This window comes from Pholcus phalangioides, unplaced genomic scaffold, assembly GCF_987345545.1.
Source record: "Pholcus phalangioides strain wild (caught in Gottingen) unplaced genomic scaffold, Ppha-v1.0 ptg000041l_1, whole genome shotgun sequence".
Lineage (NCBI taxonomy): Eukaryota > Metazoa > Arthropoda > Arachnida > Araneae > Pholcidae > Pholcus > Pholcus phalangioides.
Genome location: NW_028301627.1, coordinates 1,993,809 through 2,015,488, shown reverse-complemented (window position 1 = coordinate 2,015,488; position 21,680 = coordinate 1,993,809). Strand labels below are relative to the sequence as shown.

Below are 21,680 nucleotides of genomic sequence, written 5' to 3'. Positions count from 1 at the left end.
AATTAAATTTGATGTATATGTAAAATTAATGTGTGATAGAGAGTTCTATTATGAAGAAAAGTCACCTATTCCAACAGTGGCTCTGTTAGTCTAAATTAAAAATTGCTAGTATAAATCAAAGTGTACAGTACATTTCACCTCAATAATTTAAGTAATAAAAGATAAAAAACTGCTATTATTTTTTCTTTTGCAATCTATAAATTTTATTAATATTGTTATTTTGATTCATACTTTAATAAATGTCATATTACTTTAAATTTATACCATTTTCATAACATTGCACATTTAAACTGATGGAAATCCGCTTAAGTCGTCACTCCTCTTAAGCCGTCATAATTTTTGGATAACTTGAAGTGACAACTTATCGAAATTTTACTGTACATTAATTTTTCCTTGTAATCTGATCTCCAACGAAGCATTAATATTATCATTCATAATTACGACTGCACTATTGCTCCCTGTAACTGTGCTCATCTCGAACAGGTTAATACCATCAAATGTCTAGGAGTTTACATTGATTCAAATCTAAAATGGAAATCACACATAAACCATATTCATTCCAAACTGTGGTATATAATTTACAGACTTTACTATCTCACACCTTATATCAGCTCATCATTTCTATTGGTCTTGTATTACGCTGTCTTTCATTCTCATCTGCTATATGGATTATCAGTTTGGGGTTCCGACTATATTACAAATTTATACCCATTGATTTATTTTCAAAAAAGAGTAATCAGATTAATCACTAATAGATCATCAATTCATGAGCTTTATCGTTCATTAATTATCCTTCAATTATGACACCTTTACTTTTTCAAGTCTATCCTAATTTTGAAAAAAAAAAAAACCTATTTTATTTACCTATTAACACCTTAAGATCCTCCCCAAGATATAATAACATGTACCTAATTCCTCCAAAATAAATAAAACAATAAAAAAAAACACTTCACCTATCTTGTTGCAAATTTCTTTAATAATTGATTGAGCACCCAATGTAATTAATCAGAGCTCAGCTTCTATACCTTTGATATGACCTTTGAAGGCCGGACACACCCCGCTTCCCATCTCAGAGAGATATCAAAGCATTCCTGAAGGATGGGTGTATCCAGATAGTCTTATTATAAACAACAAGACATTGTCGCCTCAGACGAAGGCAACGAAAAATAAAATATATATAAAAACAATTGTCAATCTGAAATTATATAACAGATAATGGAAATCGAAAAAATAAACACCAATAGGCAATCAAAATCATAAGATTATACGATGATGCCATATAGTCCATCTCGTAAAGAATCTAGTAATCATCGGTTAATTGAATGATTATTAGTAATCTAAATCTAATGATTGTCAATAATGAATATAAAATTTCGAATCACAGTGGATCAGCTAATCACAGTCATCCATGTTTTTACATTGTCCAGCTTCCACATCAGTTCAATTGTCGGCATCTGTCTTCAGTAGTCGTAGGTCTGTCGTCGTCTAGGCTGCAATTTGTGTGGCCTCGTCTGATTGCTGCACTCTCGTGAGGGCGAGTATGTGATGTCAGTAACTCCTCTGTCTTGGCTGCAAGTCGTACTCCCTCACCTGACTGCAGCACTCCCTTGATGGTAAATATGGGTTGGGTCGGTGCCTCCTCTCAGTTCGCGTGCCCCTCTGGTTTTGTCATGCATCAGCTTCTATACCGACCTTTAAGAAAATATTTTAAAAATATCTCTATGTCACTGACATAGAACAATTCTGTTAGAATATTCACCTCATCACCCCTGTTATTTGAATTTCTTTCTTTGTCTGAAATTAACAGGCCCTTGTCAAGTTAATTCTAATCACCTTCACAACAAATTCGTTTTCAATTTCTTCAAGCTTTTTTTCTTCTTTATTTAAAATTATTACCTTTTTTTTAGTTCTTGTAAAAATTTATATTAAGAATTCATATAACCCATTGGCATATTGTTCCCACCACAACTGCCACCTCAACTATATGCACAGTATTTTCTCCCCTCCCCTTTCATTTATTATGTATGATTTCATTATTATTTGTTATAATTGTATTGAATGATTTGTAAATATCTATTATATAGTGCTGTGATTGCCAGTATGAGCCAAGTCGGCTTCTTGGCGATTTTGTTTACCCTCCTGTTTGTGTAATATTGTTTTCTTGAAAAAATAAAATATATTGATTGAAAAATAATGTATTGTTTATGGATTCCAGGCATTTACTTTGGCTTTTATCAACACAATTGCAAGTCTTGGCATACTGAGTCTTCCAGTCGCAGTGAATAGTGTGGTCAATGGGTTTGTTGCCATGTCTAGGCTTCAGGTGAGTATGTAAGAAGCTAGTGTCTTGAAGTTTCAGTCTATATTTTTGGCAATGTGTTCGTATGATTTTTCAGCTCTTCTCTCCCACCATGTACGTTTCTCATAGAAACAAGTGCCAAAATCTGACTGCTTTACAAACCAATCAATACTTAATACTAACAGCAAGGCAATATTGTGGGGATTACTCACCTCAGTTGAGCTTTCTTTTTCTTTGTCAGCATTAGTGATTTAGCATTGCCTAAAAGTACAGTCGTGCCCCAATTTAACGCCACCATCCGCGCCAAAGAATTTTGGTGCTATAATGAGTTTATATATAGTGTTATATTTCAAATCATTTTATAAATCTAAAATATCATGTGTTAAAATGTCTCTTTGTTAAAAGCCTCTCCTTTGTTGATATTGTAGAGAATGTAAAAATATAAATATCAAGAAGTGTCTCAGAATTTTTTCATGATTTAAAAAAAAGATTTATTCTCTAGAAGAAATCTTTATGTACACTGCTCAAAACAATTAGGGGAACAAGCAAAAAAGTGAAGAAAACCGTGCGAGACAGCCACGTATTGGCATACAATGGATAGTACACGCGTATCAATGCGCAATACAGAAAAAAAGACGTTAAAAAATTTGGAATTAAGCTTTAATTCTTTGAAAATATGGAAAAAACATGAAAAGATGATTTAGGGCAACAATTTGGTTACATGTAAACGATAAAAAAAAGTACTGTTTAGACATGATGCATGAGTTTTAATAGGGCGTGTGGTCTCCTCGAACAGCTAAGACTGCTGCACACCTGTTTGCCATGGATGCGATGAGGTTATCGATCAGACTTTGGGGAATACTGTTCCACCACTCGTCAAGAAGTGCAATCTGCAAGACTCAGACAGTAATAGGCGGCCTTGGTCGCGCAGCAATGTGTCGTCCGAGCATGTCCCAAACATGCTCGATTGGATTCAGGTCAGGAGAGCACGCTGGCCATTCCATACGCTGTATTTTTTCAGCTTCAAGCATGTTCTCCACCAGACGAGCTCTATGCGGTCGGGCATTATCATCCTGGAAAACAAAGGAATCTCCAATGGCTCCAGCGTAAGGGATGACATGAGGTCGCAGTATCTCGTCTGCATACCTTCGGGCCGTCAAAGTGCCATTCCGAATGATATGCAGGTTCGTACGTCCGCCTATGCTGATTCCACCCCATACCATCCAACCAGCTCGTCTGTATTGTGACCTTTCACGAACGAATGCAGGGTTATTTCGAATGCCCTTGTCCCTCCATACCAGAACACGTCGGGTGTCACACTCCAGACCGAATCGGGACTCGTCTGTAAACAGCACTTGGCTCCAATCATGTTGCTCCCAATCTCGATGTTCAGCAGCCCATCTTCTTCGGGCCGCACGGTGGCGTGGGGTCAACGGAATTCAGACCATTGGCCTACGTGCATAGAGCCCTTCCTCATGAAGCCGATTACATACTGTTTGGCTGGACACCCTTTGTCCTGTTGGCAAGAGCAACCGTCTTTGCAGCTGCGTAGCATTCTCTGTTCTGTTTCGACGGGCTGTTAACCGTATATACTGGTCATCAGTTGCTGTGGTGGCGCATGGCCGACCTTGCCCTGGTCGACGTCTAACATTTCCTGTTTCTTGGAATCAATTTCACAGCCTTGCAACAACACTTCTGGCGACTCCAACAGCGTCCGCGACACTACGTTGTGTTTGCCCGGATTCCAGTCTGCCTATAACACGCCATGCCATGGATTCCGGTAAATCACGTTGTTGAGACATCCTCAAGTCACCTTGTCTCAAAAAAAAAATACTGCGCAATCAAATTTCACAGTTACGGCAGTAAAACAGACGTTTCTGCAACATCCCGATTTCTGCCCTTATCTCCTTTTTCTGGTTTTTGACGTCATGAACTTTGATTTGCATATGAAGTTTTCTTCTTCCGTTTCCTGCTAGGCTTTAAATTATGGATGATTCATTTTATGTCACTTATCGGTATACATCTTTGCGTAATTTTGTTAAAACCACGTGCTCCCCTAATTATTTTGAGCAGTGTATTTTGTGCCTTTGGAAGAGGGGGGAGCACCCCCTTCTTCCTTTCTTCTGAGCTGGGCTAACAATGTTTTTTGAAGTAAAAAGTTATCCTGTATGGTGGTAATGGGGAACGCATATTGCTATAAAAGATGATTTAGAGGCATTTTGTTCATTATTTGCGTATCTTCTCTTTGACTTGTGTACATCAGCGCCACCCATCGGTAGTTTTTTTAGTTTTTTTTCCCTCTATCTTAAAAAAATTCCCATGACCTAGCGATGCTAACCCTGAACACTGTTATTTATTTTGGTTATTTTTCCAGTTTTTATGAATTTTTAAAATTTCTATTGACTTTTTTCCCACCCTGTGTATAAAAACTATTTTATTTACTGCCAAAATTTTAAGGTGCGGCAAAACTGATAAATGCTGCTAAAAAATAATTTTTCCTGTTACAAATTCCCATTTTACATCCCTGTTACTATGGAAACAACAAATATCTTTCTGTAGAGCTTATAAGCTCTTTAACATAGTGGTCTGGCTTATAAGCCCTAAGGAAGGAGTGCTTCTGTAGAATAGTAGCCTCGTGCACTCACCCGAATCCTGAGAGCACTGTGGTTTGACTCCCAGCAGAGGCAGTTGAATTTTCTTTCCTGGATTCATCTTCGCATCAGCCAGCTGTGAAAACCTTTGTATGAGTATCGATTCTTTGCTCGGATTTAAACTATCACATGTTATTTTTTGAAATAACTATACATTGAGTTTTTGGCCAAAAATTCTGCTCTCCTTTGGAAGGTTATCATGATAGGAGTAGCCTCCTCATTCGTTTTGGTCAATATCATTCGCAGGTATCTTATAATGTCCTAATTACATACCTCAGTATTCAATGGTACCAGATACCATACCTCCACTTTAAAAGTCTCACCACATAGATCAACAGGCCTGCAATGGTACAAATATTTTGATCATTACACTTTACTCATACTTTGGGAAATAGATGGCAGATGGCAACACTATTTATTTATACAATATTGTTTTGCTGAGGCCTATGTAAGCCTACAAGTATTACACAGAAACAAACTTTGCATCAGATTCTCAACACGTGCACTCACATTCCAATATGTACTAATTCGTAAGAAGTTCTGCAGAGTAATATGGTCGAGGTGCATGTGTGGTTTAGTAGCAGTCATTCCGGCAAGACATTTTTTACCTTCAAATCTTGAGGTTTCAAAATCATAAGAAAGCCCAGTTCTTTTAAATATTGAAAATCTAGTACAATTTAAAAATTCTTCAGCTATGAATAACCACTTGCATTATTGTTAACACGCATTTGATAAAAAGTCCAAATGCTGCCATATCAAGTTTATTGCATGATATTTGTTTCGATGAAAATATCATTTTTAATAATTTCTAAACCACTCCTAATGTTTCAGTCTATATTGCATTTGGAAGAGAAAGAGAGTTACTTGACCGTTCCTACAAATGCTAATCATGCTGTGACTATGTCGAAGGCTACTCTTGACTGGGAACAAGTGATTCCAAGCTTCAGTCGTTGTTCTCGGAAGAACAAAAAAGGTGAAGTCAATTTGACAGGTAAATTGTGATAACACTTAACCCTCTGGTATATATAATATATATTAATTATTACTAACAACTAACACTTTCTGATAAACTTATGAAAACTTGTAGTTTAATGATACAGTGATGTGAATTTGGTAAGTTTTGAACTCGTTTTTTTTGTTTTTGTTATGGGCCCCCCCCCAAATAAAATTATGTCAATATTAGACACTTTAAGCACATAAGACATTCGTGGAAATTAAAACGGCTTCATAGAAAATAGGAAAAATCTATTTCAAACACTGCCTTTTTTTTGTTATCAAAATGTGAATAAAAGAAACAGATGGATACTGATTTTTATTCTTGGCCCACAATATATCAAATCAATAGACTTTCTGGATATTATTCCGAGGGGCATTGGCATAAACAAGGCCCCCTTGAGCCAAGATTATATTGTTATTTTGCCAGAAAAAACCTAACCCCCCCCCCCTCGAGAAAATTCTGAGTACGCCTATGCCCGAGGGAAACTTGGGGAAAAAAGTTCAGTTGTCTCCACAAGGAATCAAACCCAGGACTGCTAACCGGGCAAAGGGGAAAAAATATCACGTCATGTTTTTAAGGAAACATAATGATAATGACCACTGTGTGTTTTTCGTGAAGTTGAAGTTATGTAAATATTAAATTCAGCTATCATGAACCTCGGTCTGTACTATTTTATGAGTATATAGTAGATCTCCCGCTAATCCAAATGACTCTTACAACGAGAAAATTGAAGGATCAACAACAGAAGAAAAAAAAACATCATAAATTCTGCATTGTAACATGTTGCATTTTACATATGAATACATGGTCATACCTCTAATGGTGAACTACAGTTTCCTTAAAAAAAGTTGTCTTCTTTCGTTTTTGTTTGAAGAAGTGACATATACCTGGTGAACAATGCATTTCATAATCATCTCGTCTCAGAAACATAATGTGTGCAGGAGTTGCATTATCATGCTACTCCACGTATAGAGGGACAGTTTCTAAATTTACCTCAGCTTCTGAATGTGTCTTTGGTGGTGGAACGTCATGATCTAACCCAATGGTTCTCAAAATTTTGCCATCCGTAGCTCCCTTGCTATGACAGCATTTATCTGTGACGCCTCAGTATAGTCTAAGAAAGGACTACCCCCAAAGCACTGAATATGCAATCATCAATGTTCGCAGCGCACTGCACTGCCCTTGAGAAAGGTTGGTAACGTCTTCATGGGAAACGATGCATACTTCTACTTCTAGAACCACTGATCTAACCCATCGCGTGATGATGAATCATTGTCAGTGGAAACTTCTGAGACAATTTCTGCATCCATGAAAATTTGATGGCTGTTACAGTCTCTTAATCTACCTTTTCATCCACATCTTTTTTCCTCCGCTTCCTCGCCATCATGAATATCTTTTTGAAAGCTGGAGAGTTTCATTTGATTTCTTTTTTGTTTCTTGATTATCATTGAGAAAGCCATCTTGGCCATAATTTTCCCCCAGCTTTTCCTTAGCAAGGTTTTTGTCACACTTTCTCATGCTTCTGCAGGTCAGGAAATCACACTTTTCACCTTTTTTTTTTGGGAGATTAGAAAGGGATGCATTCTCATTTTCAGTGATATCGAAGAGACATTTTTGTTTAAATCTGTTTGATGGATTGTAACTTTGGCTCATTGGTTAGAGCAAACATGTAACATTGGAAGGTGGGAAAAAAGTTTTAATTTCTCCGCAATAGTTTTGGTTATTGTTAAACAGAATTATTTGGTCTGCTATTATTACTGTTTCAAAAAATCCATATTTAAAAGATGAAATCCGATAATCCGAACGACCTTTTCATGTATCCAAACAGGTCTCGGTCTCAATTAGTTTGGATTAATGAGGTTCCAGTGTATTATCTTTTAACCCTAGAATACTAACTTTACATTGCAAAAACATAGTCAGTAATATAAGTAACATGCAGTTTTTATTTTAGTATTCTAGGGTTATAAAAATAGTCTGTGGTTCTATCTGTTTTTGATATATATATTTTTATTGGGTTTTAATGATTGCAATTTATTCATAATGTCTTCTCTCTAAAGTTTCAGATGGTGACAAGAATATCGCCAATGATGAGATCACCCCAGACACAGCATTAGTTACCTTACAGTCAGAAACAGGCCTGCCACCATCTCTAATTGATATCAATTTTGTGTTACCAAAAGTAACATGGCTTTTTCTAATTATTTTTTTCTTACTTCCTTTTATGATTATATAAGATGTTACTTATAATGTTATTAAGTTGTTACTTTGATCTCAAAAATTACATGTTCCATAAATGTTTTTTAGGGTAAACTTGTTGGAGTTTGTGGAGCCGTTGGCAGTGGGAAGTCATCGCTTATATCAGCACTTTTAGGACAAGTGAGGATTATTGTTTTACTTTTGCAATTTAGAACATGTCTTATTTCATGAAACCGTGCTTAATTTGTAATCATCACAAAAGAAACTTAATTACCTGGAAACTGTAATACAGTAAAAATGTGTTACAACAACAGCTTCAAAATTATGAGAAAATTGTTGTTATAACAGATTTCCTGTGTGATGAACAAATTTCAATCTTTTGCTCTGTCGAGTTATAAATTGTTGAAAATTGTTGCTTTATCTACATTGAATTTTATTTTTTATTACAATATTAGCAAATGAACAGAACTGCAGTAATAAAATTTGTTTTTGCCGTAAAAGCTGTTTATTGTCCGAGAGGTTTCTTACATACAATTTTTGTATTATTGAAATGATTCAGCTGAGAGACCAACTGAAGAGTTAAAATTCTGGATTATAATTGAGCAGTGGTATGACAATCACTACTCACTTCTATAGTTGTGTGGACTCATTAACATTTTCTCTCTAACCAGAAATATTTCTTAACATGATTTGTTCAAATATGCCCTGGCAGTGGCTGTGGTCACTTACTTACTGCAAGAAGCAAAAGTCATATGATATTGATGCATATTCTGTGGGTATAGTGTTAAAGTCTAAAAATAAGATAGGCTATTAAAGAAAATTGATTTTTCTGTGTGCATTCATTGCTGTATGTGCCTCAGAGTAATTTTTATGTGCGATAATAAATGCCAACCTGAGTTGAGTTGTTCTTGACAAAAGAGTAAGAACAACTTGTGTTTTCTAATTTTTTTTCACTGTTATAAAGAAAGTTTTCTCATTTTCAAATATTTTTTGTATCTTTAAGATTAGCTCTTTCTCAAATCAAACTTTTGCTGTTATAAATGAATGAATCATATTTAATTTGAAAGGGCATTGAAAAAACCCTTTTTTGAATACTCACTAACTTTGTGCTGATGCAATTGACTGTCATTGTGAGGCTCTTGAGTTCTTTTCCAATCCATAACTCACTAGAAAGTAACAGCAGTGGATAACATGATGTTTACTCTTGGATAAAATTAACTCAGTTGTCAATTATGGCGAAAGACTTTTTTGAGATATTATAAGTAACTTAAAAAAAAATAGCACACACACAACAGTCGAATCCTGTTTTAATGAATACTGTTATAGCGTAAATCTTGTTTTAATAACACTTTCCTAATTCCCTAGATATGTTTACAAAGGAATAGTGCAAAAACCTGAAATTATTTTTTAACAAAATTTTGTTATAACAAAGTGATTTCTCCGGTCTCTTAGAGTTCATTATTACAGTATTTGACTGTATATAGATAAATTTCATGAGCTTCTTCCTAACACATCATCTCTCTAAGCCAGATAATACATTCCATTGCTCCTCATAACTTCTCCAATGCACAGTGAACTATTATATCCACTGACTTGTATATCCACTATGGGAAAATCTCCCAGAATCTCCCTGGGCTAACAAATGATTGGAGGGTAATGAGTAATGTCACATCATTGCTATTTTACGTATACCTGTGGCAGTTTCTGAAAATGTATATATACCAATTATCTCTTTAAACAAACTCAAATTATGCAAATATTATCTAACTTGCTAATTACACAATAAATTAATCATAAAATATATTATATACATCATTTTGAGCAAAAATACATGAATACAGTAGAACCTCAATAACTCGACATGTGGTCAACTATCCTGATAACTCAACATTTGTTATTCTCATGGTTGGCGCAATACTAAATTCAATAGAGAGAAAATTCTCTGACTCGACACAAGATGGTTCACTAAACCCAGCTTAAGGGAACTACAATTAGTGCTGTGTTATTACAACTAAGTTTTTGAAACTGCCTATGCTTTGGCCAAATCTTTAAATTTTCATTAGAATGTGATGGGTAATTAAGTGTTTTTTACCCTGAGAATTCAATCATTTCATAAACAGAATCAACCATTTTAGCACTTTTTTCCAAATTTCCATGTTCATTTATTATCATAGTATACATTTTGTACTCTTTGCAGATGAGGTTACTCAAAGGGCATATATCTGTTAAGGGCTCAATAGCATATGTTTCACAACAGCCATGGATTTTGAATGCAACGCTCAGGGAAAATATACTATTTGGTCAACTTTTCAGCTCTAAGAAGTAAGATTACAATGTTATTACACCTTACAGTGTTATGTAAAATTTATTCCATGATATAAATCAGTAGTTCCTAACCTGGCAGGGGGTCAGTGAGCTCAGGAGAAAAAAATTACCTCCAGTCCCGTAACTAGGCTGGGTTAACTATGGCCCGAGCCAAATGGGGGCCCTAAAAAAATGCACATTTATTTTACATAATAATTACCCTTTCAAAAGGGCCCCAAGAAAGAGTTTGCTCTGGTTCCCTGAGAAGGCACAATACGGCCGTGATTACCTCGTTTTTACATTGCTATATACTGGATATTATTTTGTAAACGGATCTGTAGTCTTCATTTGAATGGCACTGGAGTCTGTGAACTTATTTTTTTTACCATGAAAAATTTGTATAACACAAAAAGGTTAAGAGAACCCTCTTCTATAAATAAATGTACATTCAGTAGCTTTCTTGTATAAATGTTATTCTGTGCAGCACTTTATAAATAAACAGGAATATCTATTAAAATATAGCTAACAGCCAACACATGCTGTGTAATTGACAAGTCACAAAATGTTATTTAATTAAAGATGTAGTACAAGTATCTCTCTCTTCAACCACTGACACAGTGTGGGCCTTTATTTGGCATTTTATTGAGGCCTGCGGTCCACCTCTACCATACACATAGCCAAAGAGCTTGGCGGGCATGCATTGATGCATTGAAGACCCCAGATGTAGAACCTCAGAATGGTTTGGGAATCAAAGTGCCCAACCACTTAATAACAGTGCTAGATTCTACATCAGTCAGATATTGCAAATTTTTATAGGCAAAGTGAAATTAATTTCACTTAAGATGGATGCAAAGCTTTCTGAAAGATAAATAGAGTGAGGTATATCTTGAAAGTGATTCCACACACACACACACATAGTGTACATAAATGCATTAGGCTTGAGTACTAGTAATTCTGATGATGTTTGTCATGGAAAATCCAGCTCTGTATAGGGGGTTCATTATGTTAGGGTGCATTTGCTACACATTTGTAACCTAATCAATATTCGTTTTTCAAGGTATCACTTTATATAATTGTATTCAATGATGCAACAATACTATAGTATTATAAGTATAAATATATGGTAAAATAATGGTCATCTTGCAATCATGACGTAGGTATTATGAGGCTGTATACTGCTGTGGATTGACTGATGACATTGCTGTGCTTCCCGGAGGTGATCAAACAGAAGTAAGTGGATTTTCAATTAAACTGTTTCATATTTGTGTACTTTGCTACAATTTGATAATAACTTATTTAATTCTTACATAGCTTCTCTGTATGCTTTGTTATATTAAAACCGTGAAAGAACCTTGAAGTGACTTATATCATCAATACCAGACATACTGCCTTAAATGGTGAACACCCAAGTGCATGAATAGCCCAATGAAAATCTTGCATTATGATTAACAAAATTTGGGACAGACTAGCAACGCCCTGAGACATTAATTTGTCCAGAATCCCATGATGGTATTAATGTGGGCATAGTTCCACCCATACTGTCCTGAAGATAATGAGATTAAGTACTAGGATTTTCGAGAACAGACCTTTTTGTGTTTGGTCTTTCTCAGGAAATTAGACAAAAAAATGGAAAAGAAGTTATCAGAAAACGGTGTCAACCAAAAAATCCAAAAATATTCTTGGGGACACTTCTGTACCTGCTAATAAATGAAATACAGTCAGCAGTGAAGTTTGTAAAAATTCATGGTGAAAAAAATTAATTTAATTTCAACCATATTGAGATAGGCAAATCAAACGAGGCATTTTGGTAATATATAATTTCAGCACTTATCTTGATATTTATGCTTGACAATGACTACATGTTCCATCTATTTCGGTAGCTCATTTTCACTTTAGACAAGCACTGATACTATGAACAATTCTTTTTTTCAATTGTATTTTTATTTTTTTATTTGCGTTTCTCTCTCTTTTTTTTTTTTTTGTCAAGTTATGGCAGACAACAGATTTCTATATGACATGATGTTGCTCTCCACTTGTTTATGCAAGATATACAGAAAACACTGTTGTGCGAAGATGCTTATCTTTTGAGATGTTGATTTCTAAGGAGGAAAAAAACTCATCTCTGCTTCTACTGGGAATTGAACCCGGGCCCCTCATTTGCCAGAGAAGTGCTCTCACCACTTATCTATAGAGGAGATAGACATTTTCCTTCCTTGGTGCATATATACAGGGTGATTATAAAAATACTATCCCGACATATGGGCCCCTAACTATCGTACCATTCACAGAAACTGAATGAAATTTTGGCATAAGGTATTTTGATGTATGCGCTCAAGAATGATATGGAAAACAACAGTGTCACTCTAACAGTTACAGTTACAGTGAGAAAATTTCGAAAATATCAAATAGCAACACCAAGTTTTTTGTATTGGAATGTGATCTCCATTGTGAAAAACCCTAAATAGCGTTCGAACGGCAACTGTAGCATGAAAATCACCGGCGGTAGATAGGCTAAAAGTGAGGACAACCAATAAGGACAGAGAAGCAGCATAAAATAAAGCATTTTATTGTGTTTCACAAATTTTCCACATCACCTTGTGGAGGACTAATCAGGCTGGGATCTCAGCCGAAGAAACGGTGTGACGAATGAAGCGAACATTAATGCTCTGGTGCATGGCAAAGTCCTTTTTACTTTTTCCTTGCCTAACTCCAGGGATTTTCATGCTACAGGTGCCATTCCAACGCTATTTAGTGTTTTTCAGTATGGATATTGCACTCCAATACAAAAAACTTGGTGTTGCCATTTGATATTTTCGAAATTTTCTCACTGTAACCGTAACTGTTAGAGTGACACTGTTGTTTTCCATATCATTCTTGAGCGCATACCTCAAAATACCTTATGCCAAAATTTCATTCAGTTTCTGTGAATGGTATGATAGTTAGGCGCCCATATGTCGGGATAGTTTTTTTATAATCCCCCGTACTTGTCCGACAAATGAAGAGGCCCAGGTTTGATTCCTAGTAGAAGCACAGAGGTGAGTTTTTCCTTCCTAGAAATCAACATCTCAAAATATAAGCATCTTCATACGACATCTAGTCAGTGCTGTCTTAATACATGGGCCCACCCGAGCATGGCCCGGGGGCCTCAAGAGAAGAGAGGCCTCACAAAAATGAGATCCAGTTGAAATTTTCTAGGATTTACCAGGTTGGGCCTCCGGAAAACCACTTGGCCCGCTGACCCATGATACTCTTAAGACAGCCTTGCATCTAGTTTTCTATATATCTTGCATGAACAGATCTCTAATTTGTCTCTGTTCGGCTGGAGCATGATTTGCATTCTCAAAGCAAAGTCTTTAGATGAAACATCACTGCATCTTGATGTTGTAACTGAGAAATCTGATTTATTATTATTTTTTAATTTTTATTCCCTCCTCCCTCCAACTTATGATCAAGCCTTTTTTCTGGTTACCTAATGCCAGGAGATAGACATTTTTACATGTTTTGCAACACTGATCAAACCTAAGCATGTTGAAAACATGTGCTTTTAACGAATAATAGATATCTCTCTGAACTGAAAAACATGTTAAAGTGAAAATATTTTTTTATTATATATTTCTCACAAAAAAAGCCAGGAGAAGGACATTCAATAAAAATATTCACAGCCAGGGGCGCTAACATGAAGGAAACTTCAAAGGGGCTGAAAATCACCATTTGTTCCATATCTCTTCAAAACTCAAGCCATACGCAGGAAGCGCAATGGTACGTTGCGGCTGTATATTCATGAATGAGCCCTGTCACAAAATGTATTGGTGGGGGGGGGGGGCTCAAATGGCCTCAGCCCCGAGAGTCACATGGCCTCAGAGTCACAACTTTTCAGAAACTGGAACATAAATAGAAAGTGTCATAGAAAAAAGTTCTGTGTTAAATATATTTAATGTAAACTGCTTTAGGCAAATTTCGTAATAATGACCCATGTAATTTGTTACCTCCAGCTAAAGTGGGACAGAACATCACTTTGCATGTGGGGGCCCTATGGTGCTTTTAAGGTGGCCCTGACTAGAGGTAGCTATCAAAAAATCAATATCTTTATATCTCTACCAATGAACATCAAAGACAACATTTTCCAAATGGAAATATAGATTGTTTTCTACAACTAAAATATTAAGGCTTAAACGTGGAACAGAATTTCTTCCTCCCTCTCTCCTCCCATGGTCTTGGAGGAAAACATCTGAACCAATGCTTTTCTCTTCGAAAATTTACTCCTTTCATCTTATTGCGATTTTCTACCACTGCCTCATAGGAGTTGTCGCACAGAGTACTGGGCCTAATGTTTATCAAATCCCCCGTCAACACAACATGAAATCTATGTTTGAAATAGATTCATACAATTTTCTTTTTTTGTCTATCCCCAAATTTCATTGAATGCATATTAATTTCATTTTCAAGTTAAGTATCTTATTCAAATTATAATTTAATAATTTAAAGCATCGCTACACACAGGAAAAATTCAATTAAACATCCCTCTTAAAACATCTCTTTTGAGGCTTTCTTTGATTACTCAGATATTGAGAAAGTTTGAATGATCAATATTTGAGGATCTGCTTGTCTAATGCTGTAATCGCCCCCACCCCGCCAGAAGCATGAATGTGAAAATTTCCACAACTAGGAAATGACGTCGTTTGAATGTTTACTCTACCCATGTTACTCGCGTTATTCTATGAGTGTCATTTCCCTAAAATGCTTTGTAACGTGTTCCAATAGGGGGTTAAATATTCATGTTTCTGACAAAACTTTAACGAAAATAAGAGATCCAACCAGCTGATAAACCCAAAAAAAGTGAAAATTTGCACATCCATGCTTCTGGCACAGGCACAGTAGTTCTTAACCCGGGGTGTGGCAAAGCCTCTTTGTGGTATAAAATATGAATCATACTGACACTTGAATACCTTATTTTTTAGCTTGCTTTGTGATCATTTTTCAGTGGTGGTAAAAAAAATCGAATAAAATGCTAGGTTTCATCCTTAAAAAGGTCTCTTTGCGTTCCTTGAAATCATTCTTTCGATTGCGCTTGTCCAAGGCTTGGTTTGTCCTGCACTGGAGTATGCTGTAAAGCTTCGGAGACCATAACTGCAGAGAGACATAGACTTAGTTGAGGGGGGTACAGAGAAGAGCTATGCAGGCTCTTGTTGGCACACGAGACCTGAACTATAAAGAAAGACTTGAATAACATTGGAGGAAGGCAGGTGTCGGGGAAGGCAGGTGTCGAAGTGTTTGAAATTTTCAATGGGATGGATAGGATGGAGTATAAGTTATTAATACATCGCCAATCATCTGCTTCAACAAGGGGACACCAGTATTGATTGGTAAGGGACAATTCTAGGTTGTGGTGTTGCAGGGAGTTTTCCCCTAATAAGGGTTGTGAATAATTGGAATAACTTACCTCCAGGGGTCGTGAATTCTGTACACAATTGATCGGTTTAAAAAGACATGTGATAGACATAGTGGGATAAATCAAGAAGCTATCCATACTTGGATTAAGGCAACATTAATCTTTTCTATGTGGTCAGTGTATTTTTATTTTACCATAATCATTAGGTTTTTTTTTACTTCAGTGTGTATTTCTTTTTCTCATAGTAATTGGTCTTATATTGGGTTTCTGCATTTTGGTTGTATTTGGCATCCATATTTTTTATGGGCATAATTCTTTCAGCCACCTTGTACGGCAATTTGCCTGTTGTAGCCTTTGTATTTGCATTTGTCATGTTCATATTGCAGAAGTTTCTTTTGCACCCAAAATACTTTGGTTGTTTTCATTTGTATCCTATGTTGTTAGCATGCTGCTCTTGGATTTGATGCTGTCATAAGCAAAAAAAAAAAAATTGAAAAAGTTATCAAATGCTAAAAAAAAACAAATGTAATGTTGTTGTTTGGCCTAAAATCCCCACAAAGTGAACAATATTTCATTGAACCGTTTTCTCAATTTCAAAAAATTTTAACGTTATAATCATTTTTAGTTTAGTTTTTGAATTGATTTTAAAAAAAAAGGCAAAACTAACTATTAACTGTAGGGTAAAAAGGGATTGAAAAAATATGTAATAGGGTGTTTATAAAAACTAATTGATGGATAATTAATGTAATCAATTACAAAAAAAACTAAGTTATACAAAAAAATATAACACACATTATCTAAGGGGGTGCAGGAAGGTAAATTGTATTGCACTGAGGGGTGCGAGATGGGAAAAATGTTAAGAACCACCGTTCTAGCATGAGAGGGACAATATGCAAAAAAGTCTGAATTGGTTATAATGATTAGATGTATCAATATGCAATAAATATGACAAATTATGTATGCTTTAAAGATTGGAGAGAAAGGAGTTACACTTAGTGGAGGACAGAAGCAAAGGACTAGTCTTGCTCGTGCACAGTATGCAGACAAAGAGCTCTACCTTCTAGATGATCCACTGTCTGCTGTGGATGAACAAGTTGGTCAACATATTTTCCAGCATTGCATCAAGGGTGCTCTGAGAGGAAAAAGCATACTCTTTGTCACCCACGAACTACGAGTGAGTGTTTTCAAAATTTCTATTCTTCCAACAACAGAACATAATTCCAAAACAATCCAGTCATTTGACGCACAAATTTAATTCGATTGTTCCTGGATGTATTTCATTCACTTTTTCTTTCTTCCAGCATTGGAATATGAACTGTTCTTGTCATTATTATTAATCTACTTATTATTTGTGGGAAGATCAGTATAAATAGATAGATATTGAACATTAGAATAAGTTCTTTTCTAACTTTCAAGCGATATTGAAGCTTCTCCCTCTATCACCTTTTTAGTATCTCCAAGAGTGTGACAGCATCATATTCATGAAAGAAGGCTATATCACAGAGCAAGGCACCCACGAGGAGCTCATGGGTATTGACTCCGAGTACCACAATCTTGTTAATACTATTTCCAAAGGAGATCATAATCAAGAGGAGATAAACAGAAAATCACCAGGTTATTGTGAAAATTTTTGTTTCAATTAGCCTTGTGTTAATATTTTTCTTCTTTATGCATGCACACTCGCTATGCTGAAAAGTTATTTTCAAACTAAATAATAAACATAATCTATCCCAGAACTGTGTGGCCACTGTCTGGAAATATACTGTATTCTCTCACATTAGCCGGCATACCGTAAAACTTGGGAGACCAGCTTTTTGAATGATGAGGTCCAGTGTGTTGGAAGCAATATTTAATTGGAATCACATGGTATGCATTCAGCCAATTCTCAGTAGAATTTTAAATGAAAGATAGTTAAGTAATTTCTAGAATCCGAGACTAGAATTTGGTCTGGTCTTCCTTGCTCTTTCCCAGCATGCCTGCTAATGCAGAGGAATACATTAATTTTCTTGTTATGAAGTACGGTGCCAGATAACAAATTTCTGATTTTGCTGGATTCTTTATATACCTTATTTTAACATGTATAAGAAACTCTCGTGTATAAGGTTTTAAAATTTGGAAACAAATTGAAAAGATATATTTATATTACAATGAAACCTGTCTAAGACAGACACTGTATCAGATGTAAACCCGTCTTAAACAGAATCAAAACGTAGTCTGTTCAATGATTAGTGCTTTTATTTGCACCTTTATGAAACAGAAATCTGTCTAAAACAGAATATTATTTCAGTCTGTTGATGTTCCGTTTCATACAGGTTTCACTGTACTATCCATGTATAAGAAGTTACTGTTATTTTTAAGACCCAATTTTTCAGCCGAAACAGGGTTCCTTATACACGTTAAAGTACAGTAATTTTCAATTATAGATATATAGGTAATGTGCTAAAACAAATAACGAAATCATTACATATAATATCAACCATGGCATAAATTTCTTTTAAGGGGTCGTTCAAGTATTACGTCATCATCGATGGGGGGAGGGGGTTTCTGATTTGCTGACTTTTGATGACAAGGGGGGAGGGGGATTGGATAATGTTTACGTCATCACCCACCCTTTATGAAAATATGAAGTATTTTTAATAGCATCTTACTCGGTGCACCAAAAACGAGAAAAACCTTTCGATAGTTTGTGGGCACTTGAAGTAACATTCCCCCTATTGATAAGTGCCCTACAGTGCCACTTTAGTGATCTCTAAATGTTTCGCGGATCCAAGTGATCTGGAAATGTGTCCCGGGTCATTTAAGTGATCTGAAAATGTGCCACGGGTCACTAAAATGTTCTAGAATTGTACCACGCGATGCTTAAGCGATCTGTAAATGAGCCGCTTAGTTCATTTTTACAAAATTAGGTTTGAGGAGGGCAGGCCGCATCAGATAACCCCCAGGGCTATATTTGGTCCGCGGGCCAAGGGCCTTTATGCGATTTATCATTATATGGCTTAGAGGGTGGGTTGCAATGAATTTATTAAAGATAAATTTTTTGAGTTCATAGCCTTCAAATAACATTGAAATTAAGAGAAATTGATTGTAATAACATATATACAGGTATTTTCTTCATTATTTAAATTTCAATTAAAAAAAATATTTTTATGTATTAAAAAAATGAATTTTTGATCGTGGGAGCCCTGCTCCCTCCTGTGTACGTCTCTGAACCCACCAATATGCGTTAGGTTTCAGAGGGGCAGAGCTGATGACGAAATTTCGCTGACAAGGAGGGGGGGGGGAAGAAGTCAAAAATGGCTAAAATTTTGCTTACGTAATACTGGAACGGTCCCTAATGATTCTTCGGATTAGATTAGTTTGATGAGTTACGCAAAGAATTTTTGTTGACCCCTTCTAAAGTAGTATAATTATCATATTCTCTGTTGTTAAATAATTTTTCCGTTTTCTTTGGATTCTTCCAGATGGCATGAAAAGGAGTCCCTCAATATCGCCTGAGCATCATAGCAGAAGCACATCGCCCAGCTCTAGAGCTTCAAACCCAGAGTCATTAACAGAACTTAATGAAGGTAGTGTAAAATAAATTACCCATATTTTAAATAATTGTGCATATTTTCAGTTAATTTTGCATTGGAATCATGAAATGCACTACATTTGTATGATTTTGCTGTAAATTAATTTATATTTTTATTACAGTAAAACCTCCCAACAACGGCTACTAACAGGACCGTGAAAATGTGGTCATATTGAGAATGGTCGTTTTATTCCTGGGGAAAGAAAAGCTAAAATTTGCACAATCTATGTGACATTTTAAATGATAATCCATTCTGTAATTGATTTTAATAATTATATTATTGATTATATTGGAATATATGATTATATTAATACTGTAATGTAATAAAATTGATTAATCGACGGGGCATCAACTGGAGAAGATCATGTGGGTCTGGTGGTCCAGGCAAAAGGGATCACAAATTTCACCCTTTAAACCCTCCTTCAACATTACAATGTGCTCACCCGGTTGACCAAGCATCTAGTTGTGGCCCTGTAAATTGATCTATATAGCGCTATTTTGGCACCCTAAAGTTTCGGCTTGCTGTACTGAGATAGAACACAACAGAAACGAATTGGCAAGAAAAACTAACATGAACCAAGATAGTGTACCAGCAACTCCTAAATAGTTATTTATTCCCACCCATGAGATCAACTAGACCACACATGCTCAACCTACGATATGCAGACCAAATGTGCCTCTCTGAGTCTTCTGATGTGGCCTGTGATATCAAACCTAATTTTGTAAGAGTGAACTAAGGGGCACATTCTCAGATCACTTAAGTGACCTGGGGCACTGTTGTAGATCACTTAAGTGACCTGTGTGTGGTGCATTCAGAGCTCACTTACGTTTCTCATGGCGCAGCTATAGATCACTTATGTGTCCCCCTCTTCACTGCTTTCAATGTACCCAGGAAAAGAAAGCTCATAAAATTTCCCTCCCCATAGAATTTGGAGGGAAAAAACTCCCTTTAAAATGAACTTGAAAATGATTTTTCTCATAGCAATATACATTTTTTTTCGACCAAAGTCCAAAGTGGCTGATTTATAAATCATTGGTTACCTGCAATGTTAAGTCTGTGAGATGCGTTCGGTTCCAACAAAATGTGGCTGATGTTTGGAGATTACCATTGTTTGGAGGTGGCCGTTAGAGGAAGTTTTACTGTACATTTTTTTGCAGCAGTAAATATTTTAAACTGTATTTTCTTTATTGCAATACCTTTCGCAATACCACCTCGTAGGGCATTTTGCCTGTTGTGGCATTGTATTTGTATTTAGTTTTCTTTCATGAACTTAACTGGACTTTCTTTACTAATGCATTCAGGCACACTCGTTCACGATGAAAGTGTGTCAAGGGGTAATGTCTCTTGGGAAACTTATCTGTCGTACATGAGAGCTGCTGGTGGTTTCATCGTATGCGCCTTAGTTCTGATTTGGTTCATCCTTCAGGGTGCAAGTGCTGCTTTCAGCAAGTATTGGCTGAGCTACTGGCTTTCTCAAGGAGATGGTGTAAGCATGCCCTACTTATTCCTTGAGCTTTCAAAAAACATGCTTTACTGAGTACTCATTTCTTGATGCTTGAATGAGCTTGCTTTTTTGAATAAGTCTTTGATTTTTTTTCTCTTCCTCCCATACTTAGAACGTCACTTATACTAAAATTGTGCAGAGCAATGTCACAATCGATGTCTTGAATCCGAGCATTACTGCAAATCCAGATGTTGAGTTCTACCAGCTCGTATATGGCTCATCTGTGATTGTTATGTTCACTGTTAGTATTATTCTAGGATTTTTATTCACGAAGGTAGGTTTGTATTTCTATCCTTTTTGTTGAAAATTCCCTCAGTGCTTATTTGTAATGGCACATTATAACGCATTAGTTCATGGCCAATATCTATTTCCATAAGCCTTTCAGACCCTGTTGCCACAAATGTGTGGGCTGTTTTTTTCTCACTACATAAATGTTTTCTTTTGACCTCGGAGGTTAGCCCTGACTTAAATGATTTTGTAAAGTTTTGAGTTAGAAATATGCTGAGTATGATCTTTGGGGATTTTCATCAGAGGGCAGCATTTAATGTTGAACTTTCAGGGGGTCTTTAAGATGGCTTCCAAGTGAAAGTGCCTCTGGCAAAAGTGTGATTTATTGCATAAAATTTAGCAATAAAATTCTGGAAAAAATTTCTTTGTGTACCTTGCATCAGCTTGGCTGAAGAAATTTTAACAGAGTCAATCCAATGCTTCCTAGGGTATCATAGCGCGTTGCTTGGAAAACCCCTGCTTTAAACATATTTGTATTTG

At 36.0% G+C, this 21,680-nt stretch overlaps 1 protein-coding gene across 3 annotated transcripts in view; it reads left to right on the top strand.

Moving 5' to 3' along the window:
• LOC149065040 (ATP-binding cassette sub-family C member 5-like) overlaps positions 1-21,680 on the top strand; it is a 60,581-nt gene that overhangs the window by 26,463 nt on the left and 12,438 nt on the right. For 2 of the 3 annotated variants that reach the window (XM_089254554.1, XM_089254555.1), the window contains exons 11-21: positions 2,216-2,323; positions 5,782-5,941; positions 8,005-8,126; positions 8,252-8,323; positions 10,341-10,465; positions 11,605-11,677; positions 16,807-17,010; positions 17,288-17,450; positions 19,298-19,402; positions 20,710-20,894; positions 21,025-21,186. In XM_089254554.1, the coding sequence (XP_089110680.1) occupies positions 2,216-2,323; positions 5,782-5,941; positions 8,005-8,126; positions 8,252-8,323; positions 10,341-10,465; positions 11,605-11,677; positions 16,807-17,010; positions 17,288-17,450; positions 19,298-19,402; positions 20,710-20,894; positions 21,025-21,186 (1,479 nt within the window). The remainder of the gene's footprint in view (positions 1-2,215; positions 2,324-5,781; positions 5,942-8,004; positions 8,127-8,251; positions 8,324-10,340; positions 10,466-11,604; positions 11,678-16,806; positions 17,011-17,287; positions 17,451-19,297; positions 19,403-20,709; positions 20,895-21,024; positions 21,187-21,680) is intronic. The other variant, XM_089254556.1, reaches the window with a different exon arrangement.